This window comes from Lates calcarifer, linkage group LG3, assembly GCF_001640805.2.
Source record: "Lates calcarifer isolate ASB-BC8 linkage group LG3, TLL_Latcal_v3, whole genome shotgun sequence".
Taxonomy (NCBI): Eukaryota; Metazoa; Chordata; class Actinopteri; family Centropomidae; genus Lates; species Lates calcarifer.
The window spans coordinates 9,026,890-9,048,783 of NC_066835.1; the positions used below are offsets into that span (position 1 = coordinate 9,026,890).

At 42.1% G+C, this 21,894-nt stretch overlaps 1 protein-coding gene across 2 annotated transcripts; it reads right to left on the reverse strand.

The window, feature by feature from the left end:
- Window positions 1-2,405: 2,405 nt before the first annotated feature.
- On the reverse strand, window positions 2,406-21,582 carry col1a2 (collagen, type I, alpha 2). 2 transcript variants are annotated; one of them, XM_051065781.1, is made up of 50 exons: window positions 21,374-21,582; window positions 20,529-20,530; window positions 18,079-18,114; window positions 17,484-17,567; window positions 16,890-16,943; window positions 16,626-16,670; window positions 16,437-16,490; window positions 16,220-16,273; window positions 16,026-16,079; window positions 15,857-15,910; window positions 15,151-15,204; window positions 14,767-14,811; window positions 14,514-14,612; window positions 14,168-14,221; window positions 13,696-13,794; window positions 13,232-13,276; window positions 12,833-12,931; window positions 12,658-12,711; window positions 12,441-12,548; window positions 12,279-12,332; window positions 12,035-12,133; window positions 11,761-11,814; window positions 11,554-11,652; window positions 11,398-11,451; window positions 11,249-11,302; window positions 11,040-11,093; window positions 10,722-10,775; window positions 10,582-10,626; window positions 10,233-10,331; window positions 9,927-10,034; window positions 9,737-9,790; window positions 9,560-9,613; window positions 8,616-8,669; window positions 8,396-8,449; window positions 8,140-8,247; window positions 7,770-7,823; window positions 7,386-7,439; window positions 7,042-7,203; window positions 6,801-6,908; window positions 6,431-6,538; window positions 6,092-6,145; window positions 5,863-5,970; window positions 5,657-5,710; window positions 5,352-5,459; window positions 5,149-5,202; window positions 4,744-4,851; window positions 4,367-4,610; window positions 4,050-4,234; window positions 3,704-3,946; window positions 2,406-3,468 (listed from the first exon to the last, which is right to left on the reverse strand). In XM_051065781.1, the coding sequence occupies exons 1-50, from the start codon at window positions 21,441-21,443 to the stop codon at window positions 3,322-3,324; spliced, it is 4,053 nt and encodes a 1,350-aa protein (XP_050921738.1). In that variant the 5' UTR covers window positions 21,444-21,582; the 3' UTR covers window positions 2,406-3,321. The 2 variants fall into 2 exon arrangements, with proteins under 2 accessions (XP_050921738.1, XP_050921727.1); XM_051065770.1 differs by lacking the exons at window positions 8,616-8,669; window positions 9,560-9,613; window positions 9,737-9,790; ... (2 more) ...; window positions 20,529-20,530; window positions 21,374-21,582 and having other exon boundaries at window positions 18,079-18,084.
- Window positions 21,583-21,894: the final 312 nt, after the last annotated feature.

Consider the following 21,894-nt stretch of genomic DNA (forward strand, 5'->3'; position numbering starts at 1 on the left):
TACTGCACTTCACCTTTTCTGATTATATTTTCATGTAAAGTAGTGCTGCATATTCTTTCGTGTCTCTATTGACCACAACCATTAAACATTCACAGACTTTCACTTGCGGCTGTCCTGCATATGTTATATGATAAAATACTTATTTAAATTCAGTATATTCCCATAACCATACAACTTTCAGATACACACTTTAGGCCTACACAAGTGAGAGGATGTTATTCTGAATCTTTTGTAGCAGGGCAGTCTTGACAGGATTTAGACAGACACTCCTTAAACTCACTAAATGCCAGAGAGCAACACTACAGAGAAGTGTACACCTGGTAAATATCACTCGCTTGCTTCATTCACTGCTGCTGTTGTATGACTGAAACTGAAGTTAACTACTGTTAATGTCTCTCACGTCTTTAGTGATTTAATGGAGGCCCAGTAAGGTGATTTTGACAGCTGTCATTCCAGGGGCAAACATCTAGATTTACAGTTGATAGGTTATCTGTAATAAAGTTTAGTATTTAAAAAACAAATACTTAAAATTGCTGAAGAAAATTGCTTAATTTACTGCATTTCAAAGGTGGCTTGGAAAGTTGATTTAATTTAAAACCATTTTTTAAAATTAATTGTTTTGTTTATTTTTAATTCAAGGAACTGTACTTAGGCATGTGTGAATATTTGTCAGTACACAGTAGATGCAGTTCCTACTGACTACCAACAGAGGCTGATAAAGGCCATATAACTCACTATTTTCTGTGTGTGAATGATGATGTGTCTCTAATTATGTTCACTGACTGAGTTGCTTGTGTAACATTAAAATGTGTGCACATTATGGGTGTGCACTGTGTATGTTTTGGGTGTGTGTGTGTCCTCGTCCTGTGCACAATCAGGAAGGATGTCCGCCTGGCTCACACACACAGACATCTGCTGTTACAAACAATTTCATCTATACTTGGGCCTCAAACCAACTTTAACCAACTTTTCAGTTCTTCTGTTGCACAGTCAGTCATTATTTAACACTGTACAGTTTATATCATTAATTCTAGACAGCATGAAAACAGTCCAAAGGTTTCACTGGAACGTGCCAACTTCAACAAAGTTGGTCAACTTTGGCTTTAACAAACAGCCAAAGTCTACCACTGTCATATTGTTTGCATACTCTGACCTGTTTTGCTTCACCTGTCTGCGACAGACAAATGCCTTTTACGTGTATGCCTATACAAGTGATCTTTCTTGTATAGGCATACACTTCTTCCATTTAGACATAAATGGAAGTTATAATTACCACTCTACTTTCTCTGTAAAAGAGTGAATGTGTCCAAACCAGTTTGTAGGTTACTGTCAGGAACCAGCAGGTCTGGATCAAGTCAGAAATGGAGTCAAAGACACACAATTGAGAAATACTGCATGTGCGAATACTGTACAAAATAAGAGTGTGAAAATATCCTGCTACAATAAAAAATCTTGCATTCAAAACATTGTTGTACCAGATGTGTAAAGAGAGATCTGCCCAAGGGACCTAGTTTCACAAGAGCCCCAGGTTCACTGTGTGTGTTAGTTGCAAATTAATCTAACATGTTAATCCTGCCATGCTGGTATCTTAACCTGCAGTTATAACCTCTGAAATATTGTGAAGTAGAAGTGTTAAGTGGTGTAAACTGTAAGGTGAAATTATCTCTTAAGTGCAATACTTGGGTAAATATGGTTTATTAATTGCCACTGCTGCTAATGAAAAAAGAAAATGTGATTTTAGCTTTGTTATTATAAAGCCTGATGTCTGTACCCTTAAAGGTCCAAGCTCTAGTTTCAATATCATTATGTCACGCTGCCCTCTAGTGGTTATTGAAAGTGCTGCAGTTGACCGAATAAGTGTTGATGCCCTCAATTCATAAATAATGAATTAAAATTCAATTACAGTTTTCACAAATTCTGCATATCCCAGTTCCCTCAACACACTGTGCTCACACTGACTCTCAGTGGCTGACAATATAACAAAACAAGTAGTTTCTGTAGGAATGCCATGTTCCCATATTGAATCCAATTCATATCCATGTGCATGCATCACTGCAATTCAAGCCTTGATCCAAATCACAGAAATTTATTTGGATGCAAAAGCTGTATTATGCAAGAAAAAGCAACAAGAGAGGATGCATATTTACAAGAGACAATGCACGTTAGTAATCACACATTGGCATGGACAGTGTAAACAGAAATTTACTGTACATTAAAATTGGATGTACCGTTGAAAAAGCAAGATAAAGATGGGGTAAGGTAAATCAGGATATGGCTGTGCTTCCACAACAGGAAGATGTTTAAGTCAGCGATGACATGTAAATCATCAGCCAAACTGGAATCAAAATACAGTGACACACCTTTCAATTGTGTCTTTAAAACATGAAAGCACTTAAGTCACTGAGTAGTGTGTTTTGGAACATTGGACATGCTTTATTTCAGAACTTTTCACAATTTATTTAAACATCTCACATATACAAAATAGGTACAATAGACTTTGTGGTGTCATTTTTTGAGAGAGAGAGAGGCCGCCTAAAAACCATTCAGAATTGGATGAACTATGTGCTGTCAGTATGAACACTGGGTGCGGGATTTGAAGAGTAAAAAAGCCTGAACAAAAAACCAAAACAAAAAAAAACCTTCTAGACAAAACAAAAAAAGAACAAGACAAAATAAAACAAAACAAAAACCAGACATTAGGTTTAGGAACATTCCACCTGCTTAAAGTGGGGGAGTATCAGGGGACGAATGCAAGACTCCTCAAAGGTCAATACAAAGTAATACAGTAAAAAGTGGTTTGCTCCACAGCTGCATATTAGCACCATAGATCTCTGCTTCAAGTAACTGAGCACCTTCCGATACGGGACAAAGCTTGAAGCATTAGAAGTCTTAACATCTCGGTTGTGGACCCAGGTTTTGTCAATAGTATTTTCTTTAGGTACAGGCATGAGGTAGTTTAAACCTTTTTTCATGGAAATTGTGGTTTTAAACCTCCTCCTTGGAAGATATACAAAGACCACAAAGTGATGCATACTTTCAGCGTTTTTATTACACTTCTTTTATTTTTTACAAAAGGATGACATGATGTCCCACAACAAGGTGTTTTCCCGCGTCCCTTTGGGTTGCTGTATTAATTTGCATTGCACAAACGCTCCGTTCAGTCCGTTCAGTCCTCTCCGATAGTTGCCCATCTTAAGCAAGTGGATGCGCAGAGAGAAATCAGCATTCGGTATAAAAAAAAAAACAACACAGAAAGAAGGGCAGAGATTTTGTTTTTTTCGTTCTTTCTCTCTTTTTGGTGTTAATTTATCATGAGTCTATTTATTTGAAACAGACTGGGCCAATGTCCAAACCAAACTCCTGATCAGCTCCACCAATGTCCAAAGGTGCAATGTCGAGGATGGGAAGGCGAGATGGTTTATTCGTTCTGTACTCAATCACTGTCTTGCTCCACTCACCAGTGTGTCTCTGCAGGGGGTAGAGAAATGAAAAGAGAGGATTTCAGAATAGTGTAATGTGGTGAAAGAATATAAATAAATACAATAAATACACACAACTCTAAGAGAGCTTTGTCTCATCTAATGAAAACTGCTTTAATTCTACTGTTCATCAACAGAAAAATGTCTCTCTCATTGGGAAGAATGTTACTGACACAATGTTGGTAACATACAGGGGCTAACTGAAGAGGCAAAGAGCTACTCACAGTGCAGCCGTCCTCCAGCACGGAGAAGGTGAAGCGGCTGTTGCCCTCGGCTCTGAGCTCCACATCGTTGGAGCCCTGGAGCACCACAGCCTTCTTCAGGTTGCCGCTCTCACCATCCATGTAGGCAACGCTGTTCTTGCAGTGGTAGGTGATGTTCTGGCTGGCCTGGTTGGACAGCAGGCGCATGAAGGCCAGCTGGGTGGCCATGCTCTGGGGGCTGAGGGTCTCATCATTGTAGGTAAACTGCGGGAAGCATTACATACATTATTTCATGTACAGAAAATGTCACCATATCTTGTGTGGTGTTCACTCCAAATAAAGCCAGCTCCAATCTGCAGATACTCACCTCAGTACCACCGTTGATGGTCTCTCCGAACCAGACATGCTTCTTGCCCTCGGTGCTTCTGAACCAGTTCTTGCGGGCGATGCTCTCAGGGTGGGCATAGATGCAGGTCTCACGGGTGGTGAAGTCGCAGAAGACCTTGACGGCATCATTGATGCAGCCCTGGTTGGGGTCAATCCAGTAGAAACCTACAGGGAAGGAGGAGAAGAGAGTATGTCAGTCTTTTTGGCCCAGTGTGAAGGCTTGCCAAGATGAACTGAGCGTATGGGATCTGAAAGAAATCTATTGGGGTATATTAATCCCACTTAAATTGAGCTTACCGCTGCTCCAGTCGGGGTGGCTGAGCTTGATGTCACGGCAGGTGCGGGCAGGGTTCTTCCTGGATCCCTCAGGGGTGAGCAGGTTCTCGATCTGGGTGTTGAGGGACTTGATGGTAGCATCAACCTCGTAGTCCTTGGCTCTCAGAGCGGGCTGATCAGCTCTGTACTCATCATATCCAGAGACATCGTATCCACCACCAGCGGCACCGGGAGGTCCGGGCAGACCAGGAGGTCCAGGAGGACCCTGAGATAGACAAGACAATGGATTTATCTCCAGATCACAGCTGCAGTTGGATCATTTGCAGAAGATCTTTTGGTGTACATTACAAAATGAATTGATGTGTTTAAGCAGATGAAAACACTTCAGATGTGCTTACAGCAGGTCCAACGTATCCAGGGGGTCCACGAGCACCAGGGGCACCAATAGTACCATGGGAACCAGCTCTTCCATCCTTACCAGCGGGTCCGTGGGGTCCAGCAGGTCCCTGAAGAGGAGATCATCACGCAATCACACGACACATTCAAACATTTGTCTTTTTTGGGAAATTCTGCATCATATATGTCTTGATATTACAACATGTCCTGCATTTGGTGCTTTTGTATTGATGATACAACAGAGAAAATTTTCAACTGTTAGTATATGAGATCTGAATGTCATTTATTGTATTACAGTGGTAATTACTAGCTTGTGTAAGTGTTTGACTGGGGGCATGGTACTTCTATGGATACAAGTGGAACAAGAAAACTACTGTTGTATCCTGAGTAATACGGTTTCTACTCACTCTGGGTCCAGAAGATCCAGAAGGTCCAGCAGGTCCAGTGTCACCGGAGGGTCCCTGAGGAGAGAGAAAGCACATCACTGAATGACAATGTAATGACAGCATTAATAAGACTTAGCTTAGTTTTTTTTTTCAGCATATTGTCAGCATATGTTGCTGTACATTTATAAATTTTGTGTGCATCATGATGGTGTGCAGTCACTTACAGCAGGTCCGGGCATTCCCTGGAGACCAGGATGTCCACGCAGACCCTTCATGCCTCTCTCTCCCTTGTCTCCAGCAACTCCCTTCTCACCACGGGTTCCAGCGGGTCCCTATAACACACACACAAATATACATGCACACAGCCAGGAACATCATGTCATTTCAAAATGACAAATGACAAAACAATTTTCATGTCCACGTGTGAAGTGTTATGGATGTGAACGGATAAAATAACATTGGTGTACTTTTAAATAGTGGCCACTCTTCTATGTGCTATTTTATGACTATCTTTGTATGCTGTACTTACAGCGACACCTCTTGCTCCAGCGGCGCCAACAGGTCCAGCAGGTCCTCCAGGGCCCTAGAAATGAGAAAAGACAAGAATAAAAAGATGAGTGAAGTAAGCAGGATGACTGTAGACTACCAACATTCTGTACTCTGAAAATGTTGCAATTTGTAAAATTATCCGTCTTGCAGATGGTTAATTTTAAACAGGTTGCTGTTAGTACTTACAGACTCTCCACGGTTTCCAGGTCTGCCAGCAGCTCCAGTGGGTCCAGCAGGTCCGGGAGCACCAGCAAGTCCCATGGCACCAGGAGATCCGGGCTCACCACGATCTCCCTAATCACAGCGGGAAAGGGCACATGCAGGTCAAATCATAGTATATATATCTGTCTGTGTGTGTGTGTGTGTGTGTGTGTGTGTGTATTCTTATGCTTTAAGGTGTATGAATGGGCATTACCTTGAGTCCAGGAGCACCAGGACGACCAGGAGGTCCATCATTACCAGGGTTACCCTGTGGATGGCAAAAAATATTACAGCTCACATAATAGTTTCTGTTATATCTTTATATCAGGCTCAGGTTGTTGTGAGCCCATGGACTCTTGGTCTTCAAAAGAGCTGTTTTTGTACATCAAAGAAAGTAAATTTCAACCAAGACATCATACTTCTACTAAGAGTAAGTAACATTTGTGTGAAATAACGGTGCTTCTACTTGGGATATTTCAGCACCATACCTCACAGGTCAGTATTAAGTAGTCAGTATTATTACAAGTCACTGCACTACTTGTTAAATCCTTACCTCACGTCCAGCCTCTCCCTGAGGTCCAGTCATACCAGGCAGGCCAATGTTGCCAGGGGGACCACGGGCACCAGCGGGACCTGGAGGTCCAAGTCTACCAGGCTCTCCCTGTGATAGGATGCAGAGAGGAGGGTCAAATATAATCAAAGGCTTCATACTGTATGTGATACAGTATGCATAATGGCCATTGTGAGTGAAAACAATTACTTGCCACAAATTTGTGTGATCTTTTTAATTTCTAAATACGCATGCATACACTATTTAAAATCTTGAAGGCATTAAGCTTAAGAGGCCCAAAATGTGTACCATGGCTCTGGGGTGGTCATTGAACAGGTGAATATTTTGGGAGTGACTATAAGTGTGTACTCACAACAGCACCAGCAGCACCAGGTGAACCACGATCTCCTCTAGCACCAGGCAGACCAACAAATCCTTGAGGTCCAAGGACACCACTAGGTCCAGGGGCACCAGGTGGGCCCTACACACATAAGACATGTATAAATTGCATTGACGATGGAGGTGTATAGGTCTGTAGGTACAATAAGGAGCTAATTTATATTTTTGTGCTCCATAGCCTCATCATTTTTAAAAAAGAATTAACTTTAACTTACAGGAGGACCAGACTCTCCAGAGGGTCCCTTCTCTCCAGCAGGACCAGGTGGTCCAACCATACCCTGCTCTCCAGAAGGACCAGCGGGACCAGGATCACCACGGAGACCACGAGGACCATCCTTACCAGAGGGACCAGCGGGACCAGGAGGTCCAACAATACCCTAAAGAGGATGAGAGTTGCTTAAGTGTGTGTAAATGTGTGAGTGTGTGTTTGGTGCAATACGGTGTGAGAGTAGAACATATGATAAATGTGGCTCTGATTCATTATATAAGAAGCAGCCAGTAACCGTGTTTATGGCTGGGTGTATTTATTACTAATTGTAAATATAAAATCAATACTCACAGCGGGACCAGCAGCACCAACTCTGCCAGCAGCACCAGGGAAACCAGTCAGACCCTGACATTGGAAACAACACACGCGATCGAAGGTTATACAGCCGTCATTGAGAATGTGCGGTGTATCTGTTTATGTGTATTTATGTGTATGTGTGGACATCAGAGATATGGTAAGGGTATTTTCTGGCCATGGAGCACAGATGAAAAAATAAATAAAGAACAGAGAGAGAAGAAGATGTCACATTCTGCTACTTCGACAGAGCTAGTGTCGTCTGCAGGACTAATATGTGAGTGTGTGTGTGTTAATGTATGCTCATCAGTTTTTTATGGATGAAATCAGTATGATCAGGATGAATATTTTATTTATTTATTTATTTTTTTCCATACTCACAGGAGGACCGGTGTCTCCACGAGCACCAGCAGGGCCAGCAGGGCCAGAGGGACCCTAAATATACAGAAAAAGAAATTACAAATACATTCTCATCACTCAAATCTCATCATAACTTATAAACTAGAATCCTAACTTTTATCCCATTAGGGTTTAATTCATCTAAATGCAAAGCTAGTACTATCTGAAAAGACTTTTGACATCATCCCAATGTGAATGTTCTCACTATATTGCTCTGATCCAATTCTAATGCCTGTCTGATGTCGCATTAACTCTCTGCTGAGTCTGACATATCAGACTTATCCTAGTCAGGTTAGTTCTGCCATGTTGAAATGCAAGTATCCTGTGTGTGTCCAGTGTTAATGGTACTAACAGCGGGTCCAGACTGTCCAGCGGGTCCAGCAGGGCCAGCGGGGCCAACTTCTCCCTTAACTCCAGAAGGTCCACGCTCTCCTCTTGCTCCGGGCTGACCATCGGCGCCCTGAGGGGAGGGAGAGGAACAGGGCTGGGTCAGTAACTGGGCAAATGTGTGTGTGTATGTATTTGGATGTTGACAGTGTATGTCCTGCTGCACAAATAGGATTTGCCTATGGTATATTGTATTGCAGGGTGACTAGTTGCTAACGTACAGGGGGTCCAGCGAATCCAGCAGCTCCAGCAGGTCCAACCTCTCCACGCTCTCCCTGTGGACAACAAGCAGGTGGTCAGAAACATTGTTGGACTGTGTACAAAAGCTTTAGGTTGTGTTCAGGTTGTCATCTGATATTTATGTCAAGAGGCCATTTAACACGAATATGGCACTGCAGGTGATATTTGTTATAGTGGGAGAAATGAAGCGCGACTACTTACAGGGGATCCACGAGGTCCAGCAGGGCCAGCAGGTCCGAAGGCACCGGACTCACCCTACAGGAGAAAAAAGTGAGTATTTCATTAGCACAGCATTTTTCCATCCATCAATCCATTGATTAACGGACTCACCAATTTGTCCATAAATTCATACATGTATGCAAAATCTTTTTAATACTAGCTTTGTCTAAAACACTCACTATAAACCTCATAGAGTACAATACAGAGAAAAAAGTGAAGAAATTATTCAATTTGAATTATTATTCAAATTAATTTTGTCAACAAATTTTAAAACCTTATCAACCAATATAAATACATTTGCAAACTTCATTAGCTTATATAAATGCTTATTCAAATGGAAATCCTTTGGTTATTTACTTTTGCCATGTCATGCAAATTGTCTCTGTTGAATGTTCTTACTCAAAGAGTGTGTCCATAGGCCAGCAACAGGCAGTAAAAAATACTGTATAATCACTGTAAAGTGAAACCTTAAGTACTATAAAATAAAAAGAAAACATTTAAACTGTATCAAAGTTGTGAATTTGTTTTCTCCATTTATTGCTAAGCTGTAGGTCAGCCCCTGGTGTAATATTATAAAACCTCCATCAGGTGGCAGTGTTGAGGTTCTAGCTTGAGACACTGTAGGTATCTGCAATTACTGCTAAAGAGGAGTGGGTGGTCCAAAGATAAGGTGTGAGCTTGTTCAGCCATTAAATTACAACAGTGATTTGATCTCAACAGGGTGTATTCATGGCTTTCTTTTGTAGGTCACTGGTGTAGGAGTCAGCCATCTTGAATCACACTGGTGGTAGCCATTTTTAGGTCACATAACAGTCCCATGGTATTTGTCTGTATTTACAGCACAAATCCTAAACACATACATTTTGGTGGTTCCTTTCATTTATTTGTTTTGTAGTAAATGACATCTACTCATTAACCTTACTTACCTTATCACCATTAGCACCAGTGGGTCCAGGGGGTCCAGCAGGTCCAGGCAGACCCTAGAAAGAGAGAGGAGAGGGCAATGAGACCAAAATTCTGGTTGCTACACTCAAACTACTGGAGCGAATGGCTACAATTTTTATATCATTTTACAGAGTTTAGGATTAGAGAGTTTAACTTACACGGGCGCCATCTCTGCCAGGATTACCATCGGGGCCTCTGTGTCCAGGCTCTCCCTACAGAGGGAGAGGGTGGAGGACAGAGAATAAAAAAAAGAGAAGAAATACGTTCACACTCTCATTAACAAACATGAGTACATTTTGAGGGATAAACACGAGCTGAATTTGCATGTGGTAAATTTTTGGAATTTACCTTCTCTCCCTTGCCTCCAGGAGGACCAGCGGCTCCACGCTCACCAGGCATGCCACCAGGTCCCTGGTGTCCATTAGCACCAGCAGCTCCAACAGCGCCAGGCTCTCCCTGGAAACAGACAAGACAAACTATGCTTCATTTTTATATAAAGCATGGATGCTTCCATAAGCACCAAAGCATACTTCATGTGTAAAATTTTTTCAGCACTCATCTGATGTCAGTTGCCATTCCCATGCTTAACATTTTCCCCTATAACCTTTGCCTCTTAGTGTCTTACTTTGCCCCAACCATGGCATATCATCTTACCTTGCCACCATCAGGTCCAGGGGCTCCAGCGGGTCCACGGGGTCCAATGGGTCCCTGAGGTCCAGTAGCTCCGGCAGCACCAGGGTTACCACGCTCTCCCTGAAGGAAGACACGCAGATGTAGTCAATATAGATGGTTAATGTGCGTTTAGTTTATTATAGATGCTAAGTATTTGCTTACTAATTGAAAATCAGTTAGCTATAAAAATATAGAATGAAATGTGCAAATAGACCCAGTAATTCGGTTTGGAGATTGATTGTGGAATCTAGGGAAGGCTCTGTAAGTGTGTGAGCCTTCCATTAACAATGCAGGCACTCTGGAAAACAAAGGCATGGTCAGGTGAACTCACCTTGCCACCAGCAGCTCCAGCAACTCCCTGGTCTCCTGGGATACCCTATAGAGACAAGAGTGGTTGTTCAGAGATGTTCCGTTTTTGTTGACCGACTATGCGTCACAGTAGAACTTGGTGTGTGGTTGCATATTACTTACTCTGTCTCCGGGCTTGCCAGCCTCTCCTGCAGGTCCAGCGGGGCCAGGCAGACCCTGAAAATATCAAGCCACAACATCAGCACCAGGAGAATCAACAGAAGGAAGCAAGGAAGTCAGTTGTTTTCTGGTGCTGATAACAAACTTCTCCAGAGAATAGGGAGGCAGGGTAAGAAGCCAGTGGGATTAATCCATCACACTATATTCAGTTGTAAAAGATGCCTCTGTTCTGCCTGAGGGGCAGTAAAAGAGTGTACTGTTTCCCTCCATAAATCTGCTCTAAATTGTTGAATTTAATAGAGACACATGATGGATTCAAACCTGGAAGCCAGGAGCTCCAGAAGGTCCTTGCTCTCCCTTCTCTCCAGGGCCGCCCTGTAGGGAGAAACAGAGAAGACTAGTATTAAAAATGGCACCCTGATGGTTATAGTAACAAAATCACATCATAGATGTTGTATGTATTCGTCCAAAGATGGGGAAGCGACCTTAAACGACAGGGTGACATGAATGCTGTGTATAAGGATACTTACAGCAGGTCCAGTGGCACCGGTGGCTCCATTGTTGCCATCAGGTCCAGGGGCTCCCTACAAAACAAAAGCAGGGACAATGATGAATATAAGATGGATCATATGGATGTTAACATTCTCTGTATTACTATACTGTGTGTTTTGTCACTTACTCTCAGTCCAGTGGGGCCAGTTGCTCCCTTCTCACCAGGCTTGCCAGGCTCACCCTGAAAGAGGTAAAAAGCAGGTTGAGCACAGGTTTTGAAAATCACACAAAAAGACACCATTCAAAACGCCCATTTTCAAGCCTTGGCTTTATTTATACTTACAGAAGGTCCCTTGGGTCCGGGGAATCCAATGTTTCCAGCCTGGCCTCTAGGTCCAGTTGGGCCAGGAGGTCCACTTCGGCCATCTTGTCCAGCAGGACCCTGGAGGAGGAAACAGGGAGTACCACAGGAAGTGATGTTAACTAAACTTTTTTGAGCAGATATAATCATAAACATAACAGATTGAGTGTAAAAATTAGCTTTACTTACAGCAGGTCCCTCCTTTCCTGGGGGTCCAGAGCTTCCAGGGCTTCCTGGGAGACCCTGTGGAAGGTAAAAAGTCATTAAGAAGTGGATTGTAATGAATTTGTACTCTTACAACTGACCCCTCGAGCTAACTAGGGAAATCACATCAGACAATTGACAATTTATTATTTGCCACAAGCCAATTCTCCCTTTAAGGAGTCTCTATGCTAAGAGAGCTAAGAGAGCTCACACAGAGGTCAGATCTCTGTCAAAAAACAGAACTTAGAAAAGGACTCACCCTGAGACCAGCTGCGCCAGGCTCACCAGCACGACCAGCATCTCCAGGGGGTCCACGAGGTCCAGCAGAACCAGTGGCACCACGGGCACCAGGCATGCCCTAAAAGAGGTAGAAGGAAGAGGTGGAAGAATGTTTCACCACATGACTGAATGTTGTATTTGGAAGTAAAGAGCCAAGTCTAATTGAATTTAATTTTGAGCTATTAAAATGCATGTTGGTGAATTTTTTTCATTAAAAAACTTACAATGGGGCCAGTTCTTCCCTCAGCACCAGGCATACCACGGCCGCCAGGAGCACCCTATAAGAGACACACAAGCATTAACAGGTGATCCAAGTGCCATGGCTGTGAATGTGGATCTGTATGGGGCACAACAGGGCCCATCAGAAACAGCCCTCTGGTACTCACTCTAGCTCCACGACCGCCAGCAGGGCCAGGGGCACCAATCTCACCAGTGGGTCCTCTCTTTCCCTCCTCACCCTGAGGTCCAGGGGCTCCCTGAGGTCCAGCGTTACCCTGAAGAAGCCAACAGAGAAGATGAAGGCCAACAGTTGTGGACAGTCTGTCTTGAGATTCAGTTTGGTGAAATTTTAAGTTCACAAACATGAACATGAGATGAACTTACAGGCTCTCCTTTGGGACCAGCATCTCCCTTGACACCCTGAGCACCAGGATCTCCCTAAAACAGATACAGACGCAATAAATAAAAAGAGCAATCACCTGTATATAAGTTATGTGTTTCTGCACATTAATTGTACACAGATATGTTTTTGTGGATGTTTGTGTGCATGTGTACTCACAGCCAGGCCTCTAGGTCCAGTAGCACCCTGAGGGCCCTGGGGTCCAGGTCCTCCTCTTGGTCCAGGGAAGCCAGGAGCTCCAGCAACACCAGGGGTGCCCTGAATGACAACCATGACAGACAGGTTAGCATTACTTGGCAGCTTAAATTGAAACTTCACATTCACCTGATCTAAAAAATAAAACCTTTACCATTATATACTTTTTGAAAATAGAAACTATATCAAAATAAAACCTCATAGAGAAAATATAACTTAGATTCAGCTACCAGTGACATTAAATTAACAACCTCTTTATTTATGTGTTGTGTATGCATCATAGTAGAGGCCTGATTATCATAACATCTGTGGGATCCTAGATAACCTTTTGACTTATGCACTATGCACAACTTGTAAACTTACAGCAGCTCCCTTGGCTCCATTCAGGCCATTAGCACCAGGGTTACCCTAGAGTAAGAGAACAACATATTAGGAAATCTTATCAAAACAAATGAAAAATTAAGACAGAAATTTGCACTGCAACAATAATTATTTCTTATGACTTTTTTGAAGATTAAAAGTAGTAAGCTAATTATAAACTAATACTGAGTTAGACAGAGAATAAGGTCAAATGGACTTTAATGACTCCATATCTGTGTCAAAATAACAATTATTGCTTTGGCCTGGATTGTTTATAGATCTTGATCCCTGATGGCAATGGTACTGCTTTCAAAGACATGCAGTCACAGACAGACATCAGCACTTTGAAGCTGGGTGATCTCGGCTAGAACAACACAACCATCGTCTAACCATTCAGACAGACAAAATCTACCATTTTTACCAAAAGATATTGTTCCAGTCAAGGTTAAAATCTTTGCTATACTTACAGGGGGACCAACGGGGCCAACAGCGCCATTGGCACCAGGCTCTCCTCTAGCTCCCTGAGGTCCAGATGGGCCGGTAGCTCCAGCGGGTCCAATTTCTCCCTGTTAAAGCAAAGACACATTCATGGTTATCCTTAATACCAGAGCATTAATACCTGATGGATAATTGTGTTGAGTAAGTATCACAATATAATAGCTGTGTGCATCTGTATTTTTTTATTATTAAAATGAACAGTCCAAAGTTACTAGAGCTATTATATATGTATGAGCAATTCCCTTGGGGATAGTGTGTAAGAAGATGTTGGGATGGTTAACACTGACAGTGCATCAAACAGATTTAAAGCAACAGATAGCATGTGTCTCTGAAAGATGAGTATACTGTATGTTAATGAGATTTGTCTCCATTTGTGAAACTAAACATGAACCTCTCCGGGAGGCAGTGTTGCCAAAGGACAGGACATGACATTACACCCACCTTGGGGCCGGGGCCACCGGGGAAACCTGGGGGACCAGCAGCACCAACGGGACCCTGAGCAGAAGAACAGGGAACACAGCATCAGAATATATGTCATACAGGTAAAAGTTCTCATTAAGGTCAAAGATTAAAAATGTTGTTTGTATAACATGGGTGCAATTTTATGTATTTAGTCAAATTCAGTTGTACAACAGCCTTCATCTTGTCTGGTATTATATTACATTATATACATTTATATTAATTTATACATTAAGATACCAATTATTATCATTTCTGGATGGATATTTCTTGACTTTAATAGTCACAATAGTTTTTTTAAAACTGGGATTAAAGTGCCAGTACTCACAGCAGGTCCAGCAGGTCCAACATTGCCATCAGCACCGCGAGCACCAGCAGGGCCAGCAGGACCAGCACGACCTCTCTCACCAGGCAGACCACGAGATCCCTAAAGAGAGGGTATAAAAGAAAAAAATGAAGAAAAAAAAGAAGCAATGAGAGAAATGCCTTTACTGCAATAATAAAAGTAGGAAATGATACATTTTGATACTAAGAAGGTTTTGCTCATAAATAGTGAATCTTTTACGTGATCAAAAACTTACAGCCAGTCCAGGGGTTCCAGCAGCTCCATGTGCACCAGGCTCACCCTATAGGAGAAGCATTAAAGGTGGGTTAGGGTAATGAGATATCTGGGAGGTGTCTCAGTGTTATAGGTTAACAGGTCAAATAGAGAAGTTGATTGTAGTAAGTGAAAAAACACAAACAGTTGTTAATGCTACTATGAGTATTGGCTTGTGTGTGTTTGTTTTATTATTACTTATAATAGTCCTAAACACATGAGTCTCTCTTAGAAAATACAATACATTAGTCTACTCTCTTGGGGGTCAACAATATTAATACAGGACTAAGTGAAACTGGCTGCCTATGTTATATAAAGTCAGTCGGTGTATTTGTTGTTGCAGTCATGAGGAAGGTGCCCTTCTTACCTTGGGGCCAGCGGCACCAGGCTCTCCCTTGCGTCCATCCAGACCAGTGTAACCCTGAAACACACCAAAAAATAATAATTAAATATGTTCACAGATGTTAGGCCTACTAGATGCCACAAAAAGGACTGCAGAAAACAAATGGCAGTGTGTTGCTCAAGAAGTGAAGAGAGAAAAGAAGATATGTGGGGCAAACTGAGGAGATATAGATACGTTTTAGACAAAAAGGGAACTGGTTTGTGGATAAACAAGAAATATGATTGCTTGATCTCTGTATAAATAATGGAGGAAGAGACATCCAAGGGCTCATGTGAGAATTTAGTTCCCCACTGAGAAATATTATCAATCCTCAAAGATGGTGTCAGAGGAGGTTTTATATCAGGCTCTCACTTTAATGGAAGACACCACAAAGTGACGTCAGAAATCTCAGCAGTAACACAGTAGCATTCCCAGAGTTCTCATGAAAATTAGGGACTAAAAATCTTCAATGGCAGCTGTTTGTTCGCTCATAAAGAGACAGGAAAAAGGATGTTAGGTCTATAATCTCTCCCAGTGGTGCACTTTAGGGGGAACAATGCTCTTGAGCACAGGTATGTCTTTTCCTCCATCTTATTCTGCTTTGGAACAGATTTCTTTAAGCCAGTGGGACTCGTGAGCAGGATCAAGCAGGTAAAGTTCAGGTCAAGTGCAGGAAAAGATCAACACTCACTCTGTGTCCCTTCATTCCTGGAAGTCCAGGGGTTCCGGGGAATCCACGAGCACCCTGCAAATCAAAGAGAATATGACTGAGACATATTCCATATTTACACCACTCACTTTTGTTTGTATCTGTTTGCAGTCTGCCTGTCATTTTCCATGTTTTGGTGAAAAGCTCTTACCTGAGGGCCAGGGGCACCTCTGTCTCCGGGCTTGCCAGGTCTACCATTGTTACCCTGTAAGTCAACATCACAGATTTTACCATCTGACATTGAAGCAACAAGAAACTATAGCGACAGCTCAATATAATAACTTTAACAACTTTACATGTGGACAAAAGTAGCTGTTGAAGAGTAGAAAACAAACGTGTACTTACGTCATCGCCGGCTTTGCCAGGGGGTCCAGGGGGGCCGCGAGCACCAACGGGGCCCTTGGGAAAGAAAAACAGAGCATTAAGATCTCATAGATCACAAATGATTTAAACTCTCAGGATGGTATCACCTGATTAAGTTTGACAAGGACAGCAATACCAAATCCTTCCAGTTCTATTTAGATAATAATATAATTGTGAATATTTTGGAGGATGAACTTACAGCCTGTCCAGGCTCTCCAGGCTCGCCAGCATGTCCGGTGTGTCCCTGAGGTCCCTGTTGAATGAGAGGAGGCACACGATGACACGATGTAGACAGCATAACAAGTGCAACTGCTGCATTTTGAGGTTATGGGTATATGAGTAATTGGTCAAGTTTGATCAGATGATTGTATGATGTGTTTGCACTTACAGGGGGTCCGGGAGGTCCAGGAGGTCCTCTGGGACCCATCAGTCCCTGAAAAAGGAGAAATAAATTAATGATCAATCATCAACACTGAAGCATTTTTGTCATAAGCATTAATGAAATTGTATCAGGGATGGAATCATTATTCAAAACAACCGTGCTGATAGACGTGGGCCAGTGTGGCTGTGTGGAAATGTGTGCTATGGTGAGTGTGCATGTGTGTGTCTATTCAAATGGGAATGTGTGTGGGAGAAAGAGAGGGGCCCTCACCATGGGACCAATAGGATCAGGAGCTTTTGCGCCTTCATACTGAGCAGCAAAGTTCTGTTGAAAAGCAAAAACAAGCCACTTGTTAATTACATTGATTAATACATTCCTGCATACTCATACAACTCTACCAGTGTAGCATATGAGGACTGTAAGTCAAACGGTCATTGTAGTTCCAGTGCACACACCGCAATTTAAATTTTCTATAGTAAATTTGTACCCTGGTTATGTATCATGCATGCATTGTGTTTTAGAATGGCCTTAAGGTCATATGGATAAAGGATAAAAGGTCAAAGGTCATGAGGTTACAGCATCATTAATGAGGCAGTGATGTCAACAGATGTGTTTTATAGGACTTGTCAGAGTGACACAGCCCCATGGGGAAATAACAATGATAATAATAATGAATGTCACCGCCCGCAGCCCTCACTTTGACCAGTGTGGGTCAGATTCATGCACAAAGGCACATTCTGAACATAAGAAATACTTGAGGTCGTATTACAGCCAGGACTGTATCATCAAAGTTTCTGGACCATGTTTGCTTTAAACATTGTGAATCTAAGGCTGGTTATTTTGCAAGTGAAACAGCTGACTTACTCCTCCAAGTCCAGGGGGACCAGGGGGACCAGGGGGGCCAGGGAGTCCGGGTTTGCCATCTTTTCCATTTGGGCCCTGAGGACCCTGTAAAGCACAGATGATATAGCGATTAAACACTGTTATGGACTGAACTGCTGAGGATGCTGCCATAACATGAACTCTATGAATTCTGCAGGAGCTGAAAGATTTCTCAAATTCTATTTCATAAATAAATAGATACATCATAGATACAAAATAGACAAAGCTGAACTATGATTTTAGCAAACTGTGATATTAAATTATGACTATAAGCCTAATTTCAGTAACAGCAGATAAAACTAATAGTGTAAAAAATACTACTTTTTGGAAATACCATAAATAATGTCAGTGTTATGAATATCTGTTCATATCTGTTCATTTCACTGTTGTCATCATCAGCACTAAGGCTATGGGTGATGTAAACAAAGGGGTGTGGCTTACTGAGGTCAAAAGGTCAAATGATGTCAACAAACAGTGTGCCAAAGATGCTTCGTAAATATAGTGAATCAATTAATTAAATAAAACATTTGGAATAGCTTCTTTTATCAAAGGCAGCCTAAGTTTAAGTTCAGCTTACCCTGTCACCTCGAGGTCCTTTGTCTCCTCTGGGACCCTGCAGCAGAGAAATGACTCCGTGAGACCAAAACACAGAGCAGGCGGCTCAGCTCATTGCTTTAACAACATGTCAACTCTAAACTATTCAAAAAGCAAAGCAGGCCAGTGTCATCTGAGCTAAACTAAATATCACTAAAAGCAATTCAGTAACCAGATTTGAATTGTATTCAAATGATCTGGTGTTTGTTAATATCAATAAAATGTACATGTAAACAAACTTGACCTTACAGTGGGAGGACAAGCAAGTTAAAACACATTTCAGAGTAGACATCATAAAGATGACCGTTTCCAATCTAAACTATTTTTTATATGTCTGATATGCCACACTCTAGGTGATAAATGACACATAAGAACAACATTATGTGCTCACCTTGACTCTTCCCTAAATAGAAAAGAAGATAAATAAATGTAAGATTTATTTATTCAGTCTTTTCAGGGTTCCTCAGGTCATTTAACGTGTAGGCAATATCGAACATTCAGCTTATCTTTTGCATAAGCATGACAATGAGTGGCCATTGTAGAAAAGATAAAGTAAAGGAGCATGCGGTATGATATGAAACTGTCACAAGAATAATTAAACGATGCTCATGCAGGTACATGAATTAAAATGAAAATACAGCAGAGCGATATGCATGTAAATGATCAACATGTGCACAGAGATGCTTTAAGGAGCAGCACAATGTAGCGTCCCAAACCAGACTGAACAGTCTTTTAGCAGGAAGAGCCTGTTAGTCCATGGAACAATAAATGTTCTGAAATGTTACCAGAACCACACAGTGCGTACTGCACCTTTACAGTGTTAAAATGCTGCTGCTGAAGCTGTGAACACCATGTGGAGAGCTGTTTAATTTTAGCAATCTCAATTATGAGCAGAATCATTTCTACAAATACTCATCAGATACTGTCTTTTCATTGGTGGGGCCTCAGTCCTGCACTCATTGATAATTCAACCATTTTATTTTATCTGAGCTGAAGACCTCAACCTTTTGTACCTGGTTTGAGATCAGCTTTCACTTCTTAAATCAACTTGAAATCAATAAGCAGAGGAAAACTCCAAACTGACCCAAAGCCAGCTGTTGGGAGCAAACCTCCCTCTGCCCCCTCTCTGCTGTCCTCAGAAAGGATCCTTTGTGCCAGGCCCCAAGGGTGCCTCAGCACGGCGGTTTTAGCTTTCACTGACACAAAACTTTAGCCAATAGGACCCTCACCTATCCGTGGACAGGAAGGAAGAAAACTGCAAGAAATAACTTTGGTTCAGGGACAGAAATCCCTTCATGAAATGCTCCGCCATCGTTGAGATTGCTCAAACGGTTGAGAACGACCAAGAAGTCTCTCCTTTCATGGTGCGTTTTAAAAGGCAAAAGGGACAAGGTAAAGCTATCTTTAACATGTGTTGCTTTTCATGATTGCATGAGTGTGTACTAACCGAGTCTGTGGCGTTGGAGAGATGAGATGGGGAGAGAGAGGGAGAGGAGTAGGGCGGGGAGAGAAGAGGGGATAATCAGTTAGAACACAATAAGCATTTTTAGAGTAAAACAGTCACAGAACAGAAACAATGTCATTTCCATCCATCTATACACTTGTTCAGTGTGCTAACATCTTGCTACAGCTCAGTGGAAAGTGTTGTTTGCTTCTCATTATGTGGAAACAAGACTGAATGCCTCCATGTAGAAAATAATTATGCACAATAACCATGTTAGAGGTTAATAACCTCATGTTCGAAGACAGCTGCAACTTCAGAGAATATTCAGTGTGAGATAGAAAGCTGTTTGTTTGTTCTGAGGGCCTCAACCTTCATCTAGGGCACAAAGAGCACATGAGCGCGTAACTACACTCATCACCTGCGTGTGGAAATCCTGGACCAGTGTTTCTTTCATGACCGCATTGTTTATTTGTTGACAGTCTGCCTGCTGTGAAACACATCTAAACCCATGTCTAAAAAGTCGACCCGTGGGCCATGTCTGCACTGTAAGTGTGAATCACAGCAAAGTGTCTACCTCTGTAACGTGAATCTCAGTGTTCAATAGCATTCCAGATATTAAGGCCCCAGCTGCCAACAGGCCTGAACAGGTAGTGTATACCCTTGGGACAGGAATAGTTGGCCTGCTACTGCAAACAAGAGCTACAGTATCTGTAATGGGGACTGTATGACATCTGTTACTGATGCTATGTCACCTCTCCTACAACATTATTAAAAGAGCATACAAGTGTGATAGGACTGTGGCTCAACTTTGACTTTCAGTCCAATTAGAAAAGTCTTATTCAGAATTATATATGAATACTGTTTCAATTGCGATCATCTGACAACTGTATCCTTCATTTGTGGCTGATGCTTGTATCTCACATCTACGTCTTGCTGCAGGTGTGCCCTCTCTGAATCTGGATCAGCTGGTCATGACTGGGTTTTGGCACAGCTGGGGACCTCCCTATGAACTCTGACGTGTCGTGTCCAATTTGGACCACAAGGCGGCGCAGTTGGGCATTCAAGGTAACGAGAAGCTATTCATTTCCCTATATGACGAGCTATAATGATGAAAAAGATGCCTTCAACTTAAATGCACATATTAAGATATATGAATTTTGAATGGTTCTGTGATTTAAATGATGTTAAACTATATAAGTGTGAACTGTAAATAAGGTCAGAGGCTATTTAGCTTAAAAATATTAAAAATATTGAAATTTGATGTAAATTACTGTAATTTCTACTTAAGCTTTCATGAATAGATTTGTCTCTTCAAAGAGGAGAATTTTTTTTTAAGTGGTGCCAAGTAGATGTTTGCACCCATGCCCACCAGGGGGAGACATCGCAGTTTCCTATGATAAAGCCTCATTCCCTGGACGTCTGGATGGAACAATGTGTACAACGCCCCAGAAAGTTTTTCATCCTATGTCTAAGAGAAAATCCACATTTAGCCTATTTTTATAACTCCACATGCATTAAAAGCTTTGAAAAGACACTAGGGCGACTACTTCTACATCTCTTTCAAAGCGACAAAACTTTTTTTTCAGGAGTGCAACTTCTCCCTCTCGGAAACTAATCAAATGATAATAATTATATCCTTGGAAAAAGAAAAATGGAAGAATCCTCTGCATGAGCTCAATCCGTTGAGTTTAATTCAGCAGTGCTTAGAGCTGTCTTCAGGTTGACCCTTGATGTAAGTCCCAAAACAAAAGCCAAAAGCGCAAGATCCTCAAGCAGTGGGACCCGAGAAGAAAAAAATATCCATCACAGAAAAATAGCAGATATTCAAACTTACATTGACATGATGCTAGGTATGAAGTTACTGCAAGCAGCAACAGAATCCGGGTATCCACAAAGCTGAGCATGTCTAAGCAGACATGCAGACTCCTTGTGCTGCTGAGCCCCTGTTTTTAAACCACCTTCAAGCAGGCATACAGTTGTGGTGACACGAGTAACTCCAAACTTAGCAGAAACCTGCTGCCGTGATGCTAGAATAATAAAGTTCTATCGGGCCTATTTATACGGCAGGAGGGTCCCTGGTCTGCGTGTCAAAAGTCAGCCCACCGGCCAATCGGAGAAGAGAAACTCAATCTGACTCCCATCCCTCTGCAGCTCACAGTCAGTCATGTGGTCCCCGCATCTCCCAGCCTCCTCTCCACCAGAAACCGTTTGGCAAAGCTTTGGCGATGATGACGAGTGCAACGTTTTAATTAGATCCATTCTTTTTGAGGACGTGGACAGCGTCGAGGTTTAAAAAGGAGGAGAAGAAGGCCTACGTTTCCCCCCCTTTTCTTTAACGGGCTGCAGTGAATCCCG